This window comes from Bubalus bubalis, chromosome 15 (assembly GCF_019923935.1).
Source record: "Bubalus bubalis isolate 160015118507 breed Murrah chromosome 15, NDDB_SH_1, whole genome shotgun sequence".
Lineage (NCBI taxonomy): Eukaryota > Metazoa > Chordata > Mammalia > Artiodactyla > Bovidae > Bubalus > Bubalus bubalis.
The window spans coordinates 17,917,596-17,935,633 of record NC_059171.1 but is presented as its reverse complement, the minus strand read 5'-3'; the positions used below and the strand labels follow the sequence as shown (position 1 = coordinate 17,935,633).

Here is an 18,038-nt window from a genome sequence, read left to right as displayed (position 1 = left end):
TTTCTACAAATATTGATGATGAAACATGTTATTTACTGAGTGAAACAAGCAGGATCAGAGCAATCAAACATAGAAGACAGTCCCATTATATATGCTTATATCTCTATATATGTCTATGCATTTCTCTCTCCTCTCTATCTCTATTTATGTTTATGAACAAAGATCAAAAAAGGATCTACCTCCTGGGAATGGGTATGGGGAGTGAGAAAGTAGGGTTTTTGTTGTTGTTGCTTTACTTTGTTTAGTTTGTGTTTTATAAAAAGCAGGTATTGCTTTGATAATTTTAGATGTCATTATCACATCCAAAATCAGGCAAACCTGATCTTTACAAAATGAATACAAGGAGTAAAGAACATGTAATTCTGGAGTTTAATGTGCAAAGTACATGCTATTAGTATTGACCAGGAAGGATGTTAAAAACCTGCCTTCCATATTTAATTTATCAAACACTTTGAGTCTTACTTATCTGGAAAGATCCTTAGTCTTCTGAGCACTTTAAGTTATGGAAAACACAGTACAGCTGGAAACATGGAACTTACAGTCTAGTCAAGGCTATGGGTTTTCCAGTGGTCATGGATGGATGTGAGAGTTGGACTGTGAAGAAAGCTGAGCCAAAGAATTGATGCTTTTGAACTGTGGTGTTGGAGAAGATTCTTGAGAGTCCCTTGGACTGCAAGGAGATCCAGCCAGTCCATCTTAAGGGAAGTGGGTCCTGGGTATTCATTGGAAGGACTGATGTTGAAGCTGAAACTCCAATACTTGGGCCACCTGATGCGAAGAGCTGACTCATTTGAAAAGACCCCGCTGCTGGGAAAGATTGAGGGCAGGAGGAGAAGGGGACGACAGAGGATGAGATGGCTGGATGGCATCAATGACTCAATGGACATGGGTTTGTGTGGACTCTGGGAGTTGGTGATGGACAGGGAGGCCTGGCGTGCTGGGGTTCATGGGATCACAAAGAGTCAGACATAACTGAGCCACTGAACTGAACTGACAGTATGGGGGAGAAGACCTGACTTGTTTTAAGCAGAAAGTTCATGGAAATAAGCTTTGGGACAATTCAGATTTCCTCATTTTCTTTCTTCAGCAAACTCTAATTGTCTATCCAAAGCCAAGTAAAAAGATATTTGGCTTACTAATCCTGTTTACCATGTTTTCCCACTATGATTACCAGAGTAATATTTATTCTAATTTACAGCTCCTTCCTGATTTAGCAATTCTTTGGGTGGCCAACAGCATACACTGATTCTGGCAGCCTTAAGCAAAGACAAAGGGGAAGGGAGATCAAGAATTTGTAATAAAATTATGCTGGAGCATCTCACACGCTCAGGGGAAGAGTTGACACCCAAGCTTTATTTCTAAAGCTGGCCAGGGGCCAGGACAGCCCTGGGAACTCAGCAAAAAGACTTCTCACATCTTTTCTCCACCATGTGGCTACCAAGAGACTCAGCAGCAGTGATTCCAGTCCCTGTCTTTCTATGTCAGCTCCTGGATCTACCTGCTATTGAGGAGAGTTGCCGGGCACAGATTGGCAAGGGTGGTTCCCCCAAATGGAAAATACTGTGAACCGGCAATAACCTTAAGAAATGTCTACTGTGTTCCCTCCCTGTATTGAGTAACTTTTGTACTTTTTTTTTTTTTTTAGTCCAGCTTGATTCTTTCTATTACAGTTTTTACAGTGTTGTGTTGATTTTTGCCATACAACAACACAGATCAGCCAGAATTATGCATACCTGCCCTCCCTTCCTAGCCTCCCTCCCCTCCTGCCATCCTGTCCCTCCCAGTCATCACAGAGCCCCAGATTCTCACCAGCTATCCATTAGTTGTGGCTGGAGAATAGCACAAAAATCTGGGAAGTCTTAATTATCTTTCCAGCTTCAGTTTCCATGTGACTCAAAGTTGTCTACCTTTGGGGCAGTACACTCAGGTATATTATCTCCATTTTGCAGATGAGGAAACTTCAGAGAATTTGAGTGACTTGCCCAAGGACCTGGGCAGGGCTTCCATTTCTAAGTCTTAATCCTCTTTCTCCTGTTTTCTCTCTTATCCACACTGACCTTTGAAAAAACATATATTTTTGACTGCATCAGGTCTTAGTTGTGACATGCAGAACCTTTTGTTGTAGCATGGGCTCATTAGTTACAGTAGCATGCGGGGTTAATCGCCCCATGGCATGTGGGCTCCTAGTCCCCCAGCCAAGGACCAAAGCCATGTCCCCTGCATTCAAAGGCGGATTCTTAACCATTGGACCACCAGAGAAGTCCCCCACACTGACCTTTACTGCATTTTTTAAAGCTGTTGAATCAGTAAGTGATTTCAACACTGTGGACATTCTGAATAACTGGATAAAATCATTGGTTTTGCTTCTAGGTACAGATAAAAGACATAGCTGAAGAGCTTTTACTACAAAAGCGTGAAAGGAAAATTGGAGTCTGGAAGGCAAGTAGTATTGGTTATATTCTTCCTTTTTTAAGTTCCAACTGTCAAAGTATTTTTCTTCCCCTTCCTATACAAAGATCTTCATTGTAGATAATGCTTTCTAAGCCAGCAGATGCTGACACTATTCTTAACTGGCTGAAGGACTCTCAGGGAAAGTGTAATTCTACTGGAGCCCTCTTCTTAAAGATTTCCTTGACCTGTTCAACTCTGGAAGTGTGTGATTGGATTTTGAATATATATTTTTAGTTATTTTGCTTGTGATGGATTTATTGAGACAGGCTGTTTTTCCAGCATGTGGTAGCTTATTTATTACTGGGAGTAGATTACACAAAAAGAACGAGGAGTATGCCGTGGAATCAGTAACTTAAATTATCTTACATTATCCTCTTTATTTAGAAGTACATTTTAACTTGAAAAGAATTAAGATAACTGTCATTTTGGTGATTATTTAAACCACTATAATATGATACCTTCTTAGAAATTGCCTATTTTTCTTCTTAACAGGAACGATAAACACAGTCTTCTTTTTGAGCCTACAGATTTATTTGTATTCATCCTTCTGTAGGTCTTGATAAAATGTCAAACTAGAGACCTTCTACAATCTAGCAAAGATAAAAATCTGTTAGACTATTAGAGGAGTATATGTATCAGTTAGGATGCTTTTTTTCTGTGTTTTCTTCTCAAAAGGAAATAGTCTTATATTTGTCCCTTTTATATATTTTTCAAAATGCTAAATAGAATGGGCTTATATTTCATATTATTGTGCATTATATATTATGTTATTTTCTATTTAGTTAAATTATGGGTTTTCGTTAAATGACTAAGTTTTAGTATCTTAAGAAGCAGGTCTTAAAACATTATTTGTTGAGTGGGTTTTAAATAAACATCCCAGTCTAATACATAGTTGTTCCTACTTATAGGGCTATAATTTTAATATGGACCATCTGGTGAGGGTCTTAACTTTTTGTCCTTGAAACTCCACATGTGGCTCACTAAAATTGTGATAGACGTCTACTCACTTTATCTGCAATGAAGGCACCACCATTCATCTCGGCTCCCTGGAGCTGCGTTCACTTTGCAGTTTCCACCTCAGCAGTCACCCTCAAAGTCTTTCTCTGTAAAGTCCCTACTCCCCCAGGCAAAATTAGTTACTCCTTCCTTTGTGTTCCCATAGACTTTTTACATAGGTCTCTTAAACACTTTTATCGTTGGTCACATATGATTTGTTTCAAGAAACTTAGCTTACACATTGTCAGTAACGGATATTTATTATGTATAATGGATATTTGTCATTGATTTTACTATAATTCCTAAGTTCATCCAAAAAATTGCCTTTAGAATGATGCTTCCTGGCATGGTTGTAGGCTAACCTCAGATTTTGGGAACGTCCATAAATTTATCAAATGTAAAAAAAAAAATCTATTCAGTAAATTGAATAAAATATATTATGTTTTTTAATCTGAGAGGCTAAAGGGGGGTGAATATGTGACCTAAAATGGTCAAGGTAAAAAAAGTAGACATAATAGGAGTTCCCTGGTGGTCTAGCAGTTAAGTATCCACCTGCCAACACAGAGGGCTCAGGTTTGATCGCTGGTCCGGAGAGATTACACGTGTTGTGGGCGACTAACCCCCTGTGCCAGGACTGCTGAGCCTGCACACTCTGGAGCCCATGCTCCACAACAAGAGAAACCACCGCAGTTAGACGCCATCGCACTGTAACTGGAGAGGAGCCCCGCTCACAGCAACTGAGACCCAGCACAGCCAGAAAGGAATAAAGAAAGAAAAGTATATCAAGAAGAGTAGACATCATATACTTCAAAACTGAGAAGATATAAAATAAGTAATGCCTTTATAAAAGTAATGCCTTTATAGTAAAATAGTATGTCTTTTCTGTTGTGTAAAGTGAATCCTGGGTCAGACAAAGTTTATCATCAAAAATATGCATTAATAGTTTCATTTCTTCTTGTTATTAATTATTAATAGTAATTTATTATTAAAATAATATAAAGATGCCCCACCTAAAAACTTGGTCTTTTGGGAATTCCCTGGTAGTCCAGTGGTGAGGACTCAGGGCTTTCATGGCTCTGCCCCAGGTTCGATCCCTAGTTAGGAAACTAAGATCCCACAAGCCCACAGCCAGAATCCAAAGCCAAAAACAAAGACAAAAAAAAACCCATTATCTTTCTAGGATAGAATTATAGTGAAGCTCCACAATAAATTTCCTATTTAAATTATAATAGGATTAATTGGTAATTTTTCCTACAGTTTTTTAAAAAATATCTTAAATGTTAAACTGCTTTTACTTTTTGAAAGTCAAGAAAAATATATATTAATATATAACATCTGGTATACATAATTATAAAATAATATATAATCATAACATCGTGATTACTTTGTTGTGTTTAAGCACAGAATTCATACTATATACCCAAATGTAGTTTTTCACCATCTCTCAAACTCTAATGATTATTAACATTCTCAGTCCTCTGTAATATAATCATATGTTCTAAGTCATCCAATCATTTCATTTTCTCCCCATCTCTTAAAAAAATGATGCCATAAAATATAAAGGAGACAAAAGGGAGAAGAAAAGAGAGGGGAAGTTGCCAAATTCTCTTTATCCATGCTATAAATTTCAACAGCCCAAAACAAAGGAGATAGAAGTTGGTAATTTTTAGCCTAATAAATGACTTTATTATTAATTTTTAGAACACAGTTAATTTTATGTATTCTCTGATTTGGACAGCCTGTGGAGAGTAAGTGGATATCTTCGTCTTGTGAAATCATTGCTTTCCGTAAAGCTTTATTGAATCCAGTTACTGCAAGACAATTTCAACGCTTTGTGGCTCTAAAAGGAGATTTATTGGAAAATGGGGTGCTCTTTTGGCAAGAAGTACAAAAATATAAGGTATTGTATTAGAAGCTGGAGAAAACCACCTCTTTTAAAGGAGGAAGTGCATTAACATATCAGATTCCTAACTATATGGACAAGATTTGTATCCTGACTTGATGTCTTCATCAGTCAGTTCAGTTCAGTTCAGTCGTGTCCGACTCTTTGTGACCCCGTGAATCGCAGCACGCCAGGCCTCGCTGTCCATCACCAACTCCCAGAGTTCACTCAGACTCACGTCCATCGAGTCAGTGATGCCATCCAGCCATCTCATCCTCTGTCGTCCCCTTCTCCTCCTGTCCCCAATCCCTCCCAGCATCAGAGTCTTTTCCAGTGAGTCAACTCTTCGCATGAGGTGGCCAAAGTACTGGAGTTTCAGCTTTAGCATCATTCCTTCCAAAGAAATCCCAGGGCTGATCTCCTTCAGAATGGACTGGTTGGATCCCCTTGTAGTCCAAGAGACTCTCAAGAGTCTTCTCCAACACCACAGTTCAAAAGCATCAATTCTTCAGCACTCAGCCTTCTTCACAGTCCAACCCTCACACATCCATACATGACCACAGGAAAAACCATAGCCTTGACTAGATGAACCTTTGTTGACAAAGTAATGTCTCAATATGTAAATACTGAGGTATTGATTGTCTGTATTAGATATATTTATTATTGTATAGTGAAGAGTAAGAGTTAGCCTTGAAATGATGGTATTAGATTTTTCAGGGTTTCACATATATTATGTTCTAATGAGAATCTTCCTGAGAAGTTTTAACTATATTTTTGCATATTACTTATCTATAAATGTACATTTTTTTCCTGAAGATACTCATATTCAGCACTTTAACCAAGGCTTCTTTACAAAAATTCCTCCTAACCATATTTGCAGCAATAGTGTTCAAAGATAATGGATTACAGAGGAATAAACCATCAGAAATGAAAGAGGCTTCTCTATCAGAATGGCCAAATTCTTAACAAAATAAGTGAAAGAGCAAGCTGTTAGCTATCAAAGCAGTTTATTATCAGGTTTAATTATTTGATGGAATCTCTGCATTGAAGAGGAGGAAAGGACTCTCTAGGTTATATAACCTAGACTTGAAAACAGGAATGTTGTCTCAAAATACATAAGAGTAGACATCCCTGCTCCCAAGGTAAGCAGGCTCATTACCTTGCAATCAGCCTGTTTAATCCCATTTTTATAAAAGTAGGGAGTAAAAATAAAACTGGAATTCAAGAGGATAAGGCTTTCAATTGAACTATGATCTAAGCACGGATTGCAGCGTGTGGTAAGTTGCTTTAGTTGTGTCCGATTCTGTGCAACCCTGTGGACTGTAGCCCACCAGGCTCCTCTGGCCGTGGGATTCTCCAGGCAAGAATACTGGAGTGGGTTGCCATTCCCTTCTCCAGGCAGGGATTATGCGGCACTAATACTCTGCGGCTACTGCTAAGTCGCTTCAGTCGTGTCCGACTTTGTGTGACCCCATAGACGGCAGCCCACCAGGCTCCCCCGTCCCTGGGATTCTCCAGGCAAGAACACTGGAGTGGGTTGCCATTTCTTTCTCCAATGCATGAAAATGAAAAGCGAAAGTGAAGTCGCTCAGTCGTGTCTGACTCTTCACAACCCCATGGTCTGCAGCCCGCCAGACTCCTCCATCCATGGGATTTTCCAGGCAAGAGTACTGGAGTGGGGTGCCATTGCCTTCTCCAACTAATATTCTGCATCATGTTTATTCTATACAGTTACTAGTTGCTCAATACCATTTTGCTTCCAGACTTTCCCCAGCATTCCATGAAACTGTTTTCTACTCTTTTCTGTTATCCACAGTTTTTGTACCTTTCTCAACACAAAAATTTCTCCAAGGGAAAAAAAAAAGTATTTTGAGATATAAGTTCTTTCAAAATCTATCACAAGATAAATAATATTAAAATAATTTTTTGAAAATTAAAAAGGGGGTAGAATCTGTTTTCCACAACAGGAAATTATTATGGTCTTTAAGGTAAAATGAATACGAGTAGGTCCAACCCTGTTACGACAAAAGGTAAGGAGATAAGCTGTGCAAAATAAGCATTTAAAAAAAAACAGAGACTCATACATAGTTAACCCTTTGTGACTGTCACTCCTCCAGAGCTGCCCTTGGTCTTCATTTAAATATCTTTTCTGTGCTGTAGAATGGGGGACATGTAATCCTATATAGCTATTAAAAATCATGCTATTGAAGTGTGTTTATTCAGTAAGTATTTACTAAATGCTAGATTGCAGAAATAAAAAAAAAATGGATATAATATATTGTCTTCCCTCGAGGAGGGGAGTCATCCATGAAAACAAAATATGATGAAATAACGTTGATTATAATCCATATTCTAACTGGTTATAATTTTGATACAGTGGAGGGGATGATTCAGGGAGGGTGGTAGGTCAGGGAGGTCTCAGCAGAAGTGATGATTCTTACAGAGAACTCTACTCAGTCCTCTGTAATGACTTATGTAGGAAAAGAATCTTAAAAAAAAGTGGTTATATGTATATGTATAACTGATTCACTTTGCTGTACTCCTGAAACTAACATAACATTGTAAATCACTCTACTCCCAAGAAAAGTTTTTCAGAAAAAGAAGTGATGATACTTGAATTAGGTCTTGAGGAAGTTTGCCAGAAAGAAACCTAGCAAGTCTTAACTGAGCTCATTTTTATATGACTTACTCATACTAAGTGTTTATGTCTGTCAGAGATTATCTTAATGCTTTTCACGTGATAACTACCTTATCCTTTATAAGAATCCTAGGTCAAAGCTGTTAATTCTCACCATTCTACAGATGAAGAAACTAAGGCACAGAAAAGTTAAACTTCTGCGCCTCATACAGCTAACTAAGTAGTAGAGCTGGAATTTGAGCCAAGACGTTCTATTGCTAAAGCTTGTGGCCTTAACCACTAAGTTATACTCCCTCCCAGGGATGATTGTAATAATATGCAAAGGGGTGGCTCCTATGATCTTAATCAGAGATAGTTCTGAATTGTGAAAAGCTGGAAAGAACTATGATGTTCAACAGCAGAACATTGCTTACTTTAATTATAATACATCTATGCATTAGAATACTCTGAAGGCATTACAAATTTGCTGTTGGAAGATTAATCAGTGATGGGAAAAATATCTTCATCTTACTGATTTTTTAAAGCCTAGCTACTAGAAAGCAGTATGATTTATAAAGTATGTGTGTGTGTGTGTGTGTCCCCAAAGAGAAAAGACTGGAAGGATATATACATCCAGCAAACACTTGTTGAGCATCTACCAAGGGCCAGGCTAAAACCTGAGGCTACAGCTGTGATCCAGCCTTTCCGCTCAGGGCTTGCAGTGTTAGAGGGGGGACAGACAAGTGACGGAGCGGGTGGTTATGCGAGTGTGAGCAGTGCAACGGCTGGGAGACGCACGGGGTGCAGTGAAGTACCTGAGCTGGCCATCACCTAGACCGAGGCAGACACAGAACGTTTATTACAGGACAGTACAGGTGACCCTTGAACAGCAAGGGTTTGAACTGCGAGGTCCACTTATATCTGAGTTTTTTTCAACAAATTCAGACTACAGTACTTCACAGTCCACTGTTGTTTGAATCCACAGGTGTGGAAACACAGGTACAGACGGCCAACTGTAAAGTTATGCGTGGATTTTCAATTGCAAGGGCGGGGTTGGTGCCCCTAACCACCCGCCGCGCCCCGCCCATGTTCAAGGGTCGACTGTGTGCTTAAACTGAGATAACAATAAGTAAAAGTGAACTCAACTAATGGTAGAGTAGGGCATAAAAACCATAAAAAATACCAGGTTGGATTCTGTCTAAATTCTGACTCTACACTCTCAAAATTAACATTGTATAATTTCACAAATTTGTTTTGATTTCACAATCCTTATATTTCCATAATAATAAAAAACCAGGATCATTGTAAAGCAACTATACTCCAATAAAAATTAATTTCAAAAATAATAACTAACTCAGCTCACCAAATATATGATAATTTCACTAGTAACAGCAAAAAATTTAATTTGGGGTAACATAGCAAGCATGTGTTATAAATAGGCATTTTCTGAGGGAGTCCTAAATTGCATAAAAATGCTAACTGTTGTCTCAGTGTAACATTTATATCAAGATTTTTCACATATAATTTATGCCAAACTTATAACTTATTTATGTAATGTTTTATATGGCAAACACCAGAAATTTTCTTTAACTGTCCTTAAGACCGTTATTATAATGCCTGTCATACAGTGAGCACTTAATAAATGCTGGCTAATTTCTGGCCTAGAATTACAAGTTTCCAAACTTTTGTGTTTTCTATTGATTTAGAGAACAATATCTTTAGCAAAGAAACGTCATAATTCAAGCTCAGCTACCTCTTTGTCTTAAAAAGTGATAGCCTTACATCTCTGACATAAAACTGGGTCTTTAATCATTACATATATCATTACTATATTTAAATTCTTTAGCTATAAAGATAATAATATAATAGGTTATCTGAAAAAATATAGATACTGAGATGCATAATAATACACCTATTAAATACAGCATTCCCATTTATATGCTAGCATTTTTGAGTCTAAATCACCTTGGCATAGAAGCAGTTATGGTGGAAAAAGCTTTTGCATCCACTTGTAACTTGAGTTAGGTGCTTGTTCTCCATTGTGCCACTTACTAGCTATCTCAGATTGGAATCATGTGTTTTCGTGCTTCTCATCCTGTAGATATTGAGCCTTTAAAGGACAGGTTCTGTGTCTTGGGGCTCACCTCAAGGTCTGGCATACTGCAGGTACTTAATACGAATTTGTTAAATGAGTCAAAGCAGACACTAAAGCTGCTTCTTTGCCAGGAGAAGAAGCAACCAGGATTAAAATGAAATCTCTCTTTACTTAAGGTATATGTGTCAAAGTCTTAGGTTCCTTTAAAAGGCAAAGTTTGACTGAACGGGTAGCAGAACATGACACACACAGACATGAAGACACAGGCTAGGAGCAAAAAAGAAAAACAGTCTTAGGTTCTTCAAATCCAAGAAAAATAAAATCTCTGATTTTTAAGATAGTCTTGACATGTCCCAGTACTCTCTTGACCTGAAGTTACAATTATATTAACTGAAAGACATATTGATGTATTCTATAAAGTGTTCTATTAATGCATTAATCATGTATTGATCTATCTTTCCTCCTTGTTTAGGACTTGTGCCATTCTCATTGTGATGAGTCTATCATACACAAGAAGATTATGACTGTTATCAACTGCTTTATTAATTCCAGCATCCCCCCAGCTTTACAAATTGACATTCCAGTAGAGCAAGCCCAGAAGATTATTGAACACAGGAAGGAGTTGGGACCATATGTATTCAGAGAGGCACAGGTAAGAAATCAGGGCATGTAGTAAGCGTACTTTAAAATAGATTAGTAGTCTAGATATTCTTTTAAAGTTTTTGTATTATTCATATTTGGCAAGGTTTGAATCCTCCTAATCCTGGGATTTATTCTATTTAATTAGAAAGACGTTGCCAATGCCATATAACATAGAAACTAGTAACTTGCTATTTTGTTGATGGTAATATACAGCAAATACAATTTTTAAAATTCTATATACTTTGACTTTGCATGGTTATCATTTTATTTCTAATTTATAAATCCCCAACTAATTTCTCCTTCCTTTCCCACCAGTCATATTTCCTTTTAAAATATCTGCTACCACAAAAAATGTGTAAATTATGTGTGTCCCAAGATTTGTGTATTTTTAAAAGTTGGAATATTCACATAGCTCATAAAGTAAGTGAGAGGAGATTTAAGTACCCAACCAACATAAAGTACACAAGCTCATGAAAGGAAAATCATGCCTGTTAACCTGCTCAAGTTACTTCTCTTTAAGATAAATAATAGAAAACAGTGATTTGCTGAACATAGTTTATTTGCATTTTGAAAAGCCTTTTAGTGATGTTGTTCCCGAAAAATGATTAAGAAAAATAAATTATAATAGGGGTAATAGGGAAGGCCCTGTCATGATTTAAGTGATATGAAACAGAGATTTAGGGTATGAATGCCCTTGAGCATGGAAAAAGACCATTATTCCTTAACATTTTCATTTGCAAGCCAGCTGTGTTCTAAGTCCTAAAAGGAACCGAAAGCAGACTCACCATCCAAATTATGCATTAAAATAGGGAAAAATATAGACAAATGATTGACGATCTGCTAGGGAGAAATAGAAAACATGGTGTCAGAATTGTAGCATCTGTTAATGAAAAGATCACTTAGCCTAGCCCGGGTCTCCTGATAGCCAGGCCAAGGCTTAACCATCCAGATCACAGCCTCGAGGCTGATGGTGAACGTCTCGAGCTGCTTATGTTGGTTGGTTCCGCCACACTGTCCAGGGAGTGCAGCCAGGGAACTTTACTGGAGTCCTTTAGTTTATGCCTCTGTCTCATTTCCCAAAACAAAGTCCCAGATATATCTTAAATATAATCTTCAGGGTATCAGAGAATAAGAGAATATTTAGGGGCCTCACCTCACCAGATCTATTGTTTCCGTGTTCCCTAAGGAAGCTCAGAGGAGGCCATACCTCCGACCCAGGTGTGCAAGCCAGAGATCTGGTTGCCACCTTCATGTCTTCTCTCTCCTTTGTTCCCTGACCTTCGGTGATCTTCAGTCACTAACATGTATCCATTTGTCTCCTTATCTGTTATTCTATCTACTTTTCTCCAACTCCATGCCACTACCTCAGTTTACGTCTGCAGTGTCTCACATTGATTACCAAAATTCCCTGCCCCTAGACTCTCTCGAAACCGTTTAACTTACTGCAGATGGAGCCATCTTTTTCAAAATGTGTATTTGATCATGTCACTTCTCTGCTCTCAATTTTGACTACTCCCATTGTCCTCAGACTGGAGACCATATTCCTTCATCGATATCTCTCTAAGCAGATACCTTTCCACTCACTGCCATCTATCTCTGTCTTACTGAAATATTAGATTTTTTACTTTTATTTGTTTGTTTATTTTGGCTGCACAGCATGTGGGATCTTCATTCCCTGACCAGGGATTGAACTTGCACCCCTGCATTGATTTTGAATTTTTTTTGTTTTTTTTTGCTTTATTTTGGCCACACAGCATTCAGGATCTTAGTTCCCCAGTCAGCAATCAAATTCATGCCCCCTACAGTGGAAGTGTGGTGTCTTAATCATGGAACACCAGGGAAGGCCCACTGAAATACTTGTACTTCCATAGAAAGGCAATGGCACCCCACGCCAGTACTCTTGCCTGGAAAATCCCATGGATGATGGAGCCTGGTAGGCTGCATTCCATGGGGTCGCTAAGGGTGGGACATGATTGAGTGACTTCACTTTCACTTTTCACTTTGATGCACTGGAGAAGGAAATGGCAACCCACTCCAGTGTTCTTGCCTGGAGAATCCCAGGGATGGGGGAGCTTGATGGGCTGCCATCTATGGGGTCGCACAGAGTCAAACATGACTGAAGCGACTTAGCAGTAGCAACAGCAGGCATTTCACCGGAGAAGGCAATAGCACCCCACTCCAGTACTCTTGCCAGGAGAATCCCGTGGACGGAGAAGCCTGGTAGGCTACAGTCCATGGGGTCGCTAAGAGTTGGACATGACTGACACAACTTAGCAGCAGCAGCAGCAGAGAAGCCTTACTTTCTTCCCTCCAGAGCTTTTCACAGTCTCATCTTCTCTCCTTTATGCTTCTGTGATATCCTGTTTGTCCCTGTCGGAACACTTATCATACAAATTTGAAAATAGCTGTTCTCATGCCTGACTTTCCCACTGGACTGTAAGGTCTTTGAGAATAGGGACTGTTTCTTATTTGCTGCTGTGGCCTGCATGCCTAGCACAGACTAGACACTATCATTTTTGAAAACATGAATGAATGATGTGAGATCAAACATGAGAGAAATAGCTCAAATTGGCAATAGAGCAACGTTGCGTAAAAGGACTGAAGAGTAAATAAAAAGCTGTTGCCTCTTTTAGTATTGCTTTCACTTGTAACATCTGCCTTTCCCCCACCTGTATTCCTAATAGCTTAGAAGTTTTCGTCACTCAGCCATATTTTCACTGACACTCTTCACTCATGCTGCAGCCATTGCCCATCCACTGGCAATGTGGGAAATAGCTCCATATTTGTTAAAAAATTTTCTAACAGTCTGGTTGTCTTTTAAGGTTCTGGAGGTACAGGGCAATTTTCATGAATAACATGAATGTTATTAACTGCAACTTTTAGAAATAGAGCATTTGTTTTTCAGCCACCCTGTTCTGCACACAGGATCTTAGTTTCCCGACCAGGGATCAAACCCATACCCCCTGCACTGGAAGTGTGGACCCCTAACCACTGAACTTCCAAGGGATTCCCAGAAATAGAGAGATTTTATGTCTGCCTCGAAATATTGTGCCCTAATAGGGTAACTTTTACTGGGAAGCCTTCTAGGTGACAAATACATTTGAGAGCTGGAAATGACTCAGGTTTTGGAGAGAGAACTGAGAAGTAGGGTCAATAGTTGGTAAATGGAGGTGGAAGAGGAGTGTTTAAGTTTAAGAAATTCATATAAAAACTACTGTGATCCTTTAACATTGGAGCAGGGGATTACTTAAAAGCATGGCGTGCATGCTATGTTGCTTCAGTCATATCCGAGTCTTTGTGACCCTATGGACCGTAGCCTGCCAAGGAATTCTCCAGGCAAGAATACTGGAATGGATTGCCATTTCCTCTTCTAGGGGATCTTCCAGACCCAGGGATCGAACCTGAGGCTCTTACGTCTCCTGTTTTAGCAGGAGGGTTCTTTACCATTAATGCTACCTGGAAAGCCCCAAAATCCATGGTAGATAAATGGAAATGAAAACTTTTTTAAAGCCTACACTTCGTCAAATAAAGTATCTTTAGCTTTTGTGTTCACAATCCCCAGAGGCTATAGAATTCAGTGACAAGATGGTATCGTAAAGGGAGTAAATAATTATAGAATTACTAATGATATTCATGTACAGAAAGGAGGAGTGATGAAATGTATCATGATGTTCAGGACTCTGTTGATCACTGCAGCATTTACTTTCTAAAAACTCCACTTTCCTGCTGAAAAGTTGGCTTAGAGCCTAATGGGATGGTTCATTTTTCTCCAGGGCATTAGGTAAAGTCCATTCCCAGCAACAAGATGTTGGACTTGATCTGATGTGGCAAGTCCTACCTTCTTGGAAGTAACGTATGCCTCTGGAACTAATGGAAAAACTTGGCATGAAAATTTGAGCAACAATTCTTATCTCTATAAATATCACAATTAATCACTTAATGTAGAGTATCCTCATAGAAAGCATTTGTCCAGGATACCACTCTGCTTTTTAAATGTTACTTTTCTTGCTCTCACATAAAAGAGAGATTGTATCATTTAAAAGTTACTCAAGATTTATTCTTAGATCTGCAGCTTTGTTTAAGAGCTTTTCCAGAGGCAAAATGGTATTTCCTTTCTCTAAAAGAAGGGAAAGGAGGGGTGGAGAGGAGTCCCCCTTGATGAACTGAATATTTGAAATACTTGCATAAAACAGCCGAGTGTGTGGCAGATCAACTGGTAGAAGTTTTAAAAGAAAACATGTATTTCTTATTTAAAAAGACCTAATGGATTCTTTATTAATACAATCAATTGGTTAGGGAAACATAAAGTATAAAGTGACTTTTAACTGTATTTAAGTGTATGTTTTTTTTAAAGAAAGACTTCTCGTTGGTAGTAAAAAAACATTGATGATAAGCATGTGCCAAGCTAAACTATACCAAGATGTCTGGAGACAATAAGTTGGAGGAAACATGCTGTATATTAAAGATAGAATAGTTAATCCATTATTATGGTGAATTAGAGTTTAAATTGTATAAAATTGTAATCTGAGACATACTTTGTTTTTTATACAGATGACAATTTTTGGAGTTCTGTTTAAATTTTGGCCTCAGTTCTGTGAGTTTAGGAAGAACTTAACTGATGAAAAAATTATGAGTGTTTTGGAGAGAAGACAAGAATATAGTAAGCAGAAAAAGAAAATGGCAGTCATAGAAGATGAAAAATTTGTAAAGGTGAGACAAGAATCATTTGGGGTTTAATCAGACTTTTAAAAGGTATGTGATATTGTTATTGAGTCCAAGCTCTCTCTGCTCGCCACATGAAAGGCCAATGAATCTGAGGGGTTGAGGCAAGGAAGAGACATTAATCAGGGAGCCAGCTGACCCAGAAGATGGCAGACTAGTGCCTCAAAATAACCATCTTATTGAGGTCTGGATGCCAGATTTTTATAGATCAGAGACTGAGGGGAGACGAGGAAGCAAAGTAAAAAAGGCCATTAATCTTGCAAACATCTCCTACAGTGGCAAGCCTCGGGCAGGGGATGTGTTAATTTCTTCTTTCCTGCCACGTACAGGTGGACAGGGTTCTGAACCCAAAGCACTTTAACAGTCAGGCAGAGGGGCAGGATTCTCTGAGGCAGTCCATTCTGTATGATTATAATAACAAAAGCAACGAAAAGCAAGTCAAAGAAGTGGTTCCAATGTGGACTCAGAATTGGTTTCTTCTCTGCAAATGCTGTGTGTACATTTGTAGAATTTGGGATGAGCAAAAATACAGAGAAGTTATAAAGTATGGATTTTAGTGACTTTTAAGCCTTCAGTCAGAAGTTTCAGACTTGTTTTGAAGTTAAAAAAGTTTTCTCAAAAATCATCTCATCTATGTACCTCTCCTGGAGAGCACTTTATATTTGTCTTACGAGTAAGTTTTTGCATCTGTCTTTCTCACTGAACTGAGATCCTCAAAGATACCATCTGTCTTATTAAATACTTCCACCACTATCCAGCACATGTTCAATTATTAATCATTATTTACCAAATAAATCTGGGAATGAATGAGATAGTATTACGTACTTGGGACAGCATTTTCAATATTAAAATTAGAGAATGATACACTGACTGTGAAACTTATGAGTCGTAAGTTGCCCAGGCTGCCTCTTTGTCTGTCCATTATCAATTTATCTATCTCTTTATCTATTTTTTTACTTGAGAAGGGGTAACAAATAACATATTTCATCTTATTTATAAGCTTTACCCCATTCTCTTTTTTAAAAGAAATTTAAAATATATCTAAAGATATAAAAGTAATATAATTATAACCCCCATGCTTCCCCAGGTCAACATAAACACTGTTAACATATTTTACATTAGTTTTTCATTTTTCCTTTGTAAGTGAAATAGTGCAGAACACTGTACCCTCTTAACCCCAGGCCTGAGTTCTTTTTTATTTTTAATGCCTGATTTTATTTATTTACTTATTTGGCCGTGCTGGGTCTTCGCTGCTGCATGGACTTCCCTCTAGTCCTGGTGCGGCGGCTCCTCTCGTTGTGGCTCCCAGGTTCTAGAGCACAGGCTCAGTAGTTGTGGTGCACGGGCTCCGTTGCTCTGCAGTATGTCAGACCTTCCTGGATCAGGAATCAAACCCATGTCACCTGCACGGCAGGTGGATTCTTTACCACTGAGCCACCAGGAAAGCCCCCAACCCTGAGTTCTATTACCCTCCCCACTTCCAAGAGCAACCATTAAGTTTTGGATATGTTCTCAACAACTCCTTTTTAAGATAATGTTTTATATGGGTATATGGATTCATAAATGATACAGAGGACTATTTTGTATGTACTTTAACTTACATAAATAGTGCCATATTTTATTAGCCTGCTCAGGCTACCATACCAAAATATTACAGACTAGATGGCTTAAACAACAGAAATTAACTTTCTCATAGTTCAGGAGACTAGAAGTCCCAGCTCAAGGTGCCAACTAATAAGATTCTTGGTGAGACCTCTCCTGGCATGTACAAGGCCACCTTCTATTTGTGTCCTCACAAGTTGGGGAGAGAAAGAGAGCTCTCATCCTTTCTCTTCTCGTAAAGCCACAATTCCTTTGGATTATGACCCTACCCTTATGACCTCATTTAACCCTACTGCTGCTGCTGCTAAGTTGCTTGAGTTGTGTCCGACTCTGTGCGACCCCATAGACGGCAGCCCACTAGGCTCCCCCGTCCCTGGGATTCTCCAGGCAAGAACACTGGAGTAGGTTGCCATTTCCTTCTCCCATTTAACCCTAAATACCTCTTAAAGGACACCTTTATTTGGTGTTAGCTCTAGAAGGTCTTGTAGATCTTCATAGAATCGGTCAATGTCAGCTTCTTCGGCATCAGTGGTTGGGGCACAGACTTGGATTACTGTGATGTTGAATGGTTTGCCTTGGAAATGAACCAAGATCATTTTGTCATTTTTGAGGTGGCACCCAAGTACTGTATTTCGGACTCTCTTGTTGACTATGAGGGCTACTCCATTTCTTATAAGGGATTCTTGCCCACAGTAGTGGGTATAATGGTCATCTGAATTAAAGTCTCCCATTCTTATCCATTTTAGTTCACTGATTCCTAAGATATCGATGTTCAGTCTTGCATCTCCTGCTTGATCACATCCAATTTGCCCTGATTCATGGACCTAACATTCCAGGTTCCTATGCAATATCGTTCTTTACAGCATCAGACTTTACTTTCACCACCAAACACATCCACAACTCAGCATCTTTTCCACTTTGGCCCAACCTCTTCATTCTTTCTGGAGCTATTAGTAATTGCCTTCTGCTCTTCCCAAGTAGTGTACTGGACACCTTCTGCCCTTGGGGATGCTCATCTTCTGGTGTCATAT

At 38.8% G+C, this 18,038-nt stretch overlaps 1 protein-coding gene across 9 annotated transcripts in view; it reads left to right on the top strand.

Moving 5' to 3' along the window:
• Positions 1–18,038, top strand: part of RGS22 (regulator of G protein signaling 22) — a 139,411-nt gene that overhangs the window by 103,572 nt on the left and 17,801 nt on the right. For 7 of the 9 annotated variants that reach the window (XM_044928564.2, XM_044928561.2, XM_044928560.2 and 4 more), the window contains 4 exons: positions 2,371–2,439; positions 5,186–5,347; positions 10,514–10,693; positions 15,235–15,393. In XM_044928564.2, coding sequence (XP_044784499.2) covers positions 2,371–2,439; positions 5,186–5,347; positions 10,514–10,693; positions 15,235–15,393 — 570 coding nt within the window. The remainder of the gene's footprint in view (positions 1–2,370; positions 2,440–5,185; positions 5,348–10,513; positions 10,694–15,234; positions 15,394–18,038) is intronic. The other 2 variants (XM_044928563.2, XM_044928562.2) reach the window with 2 other exon arrangements.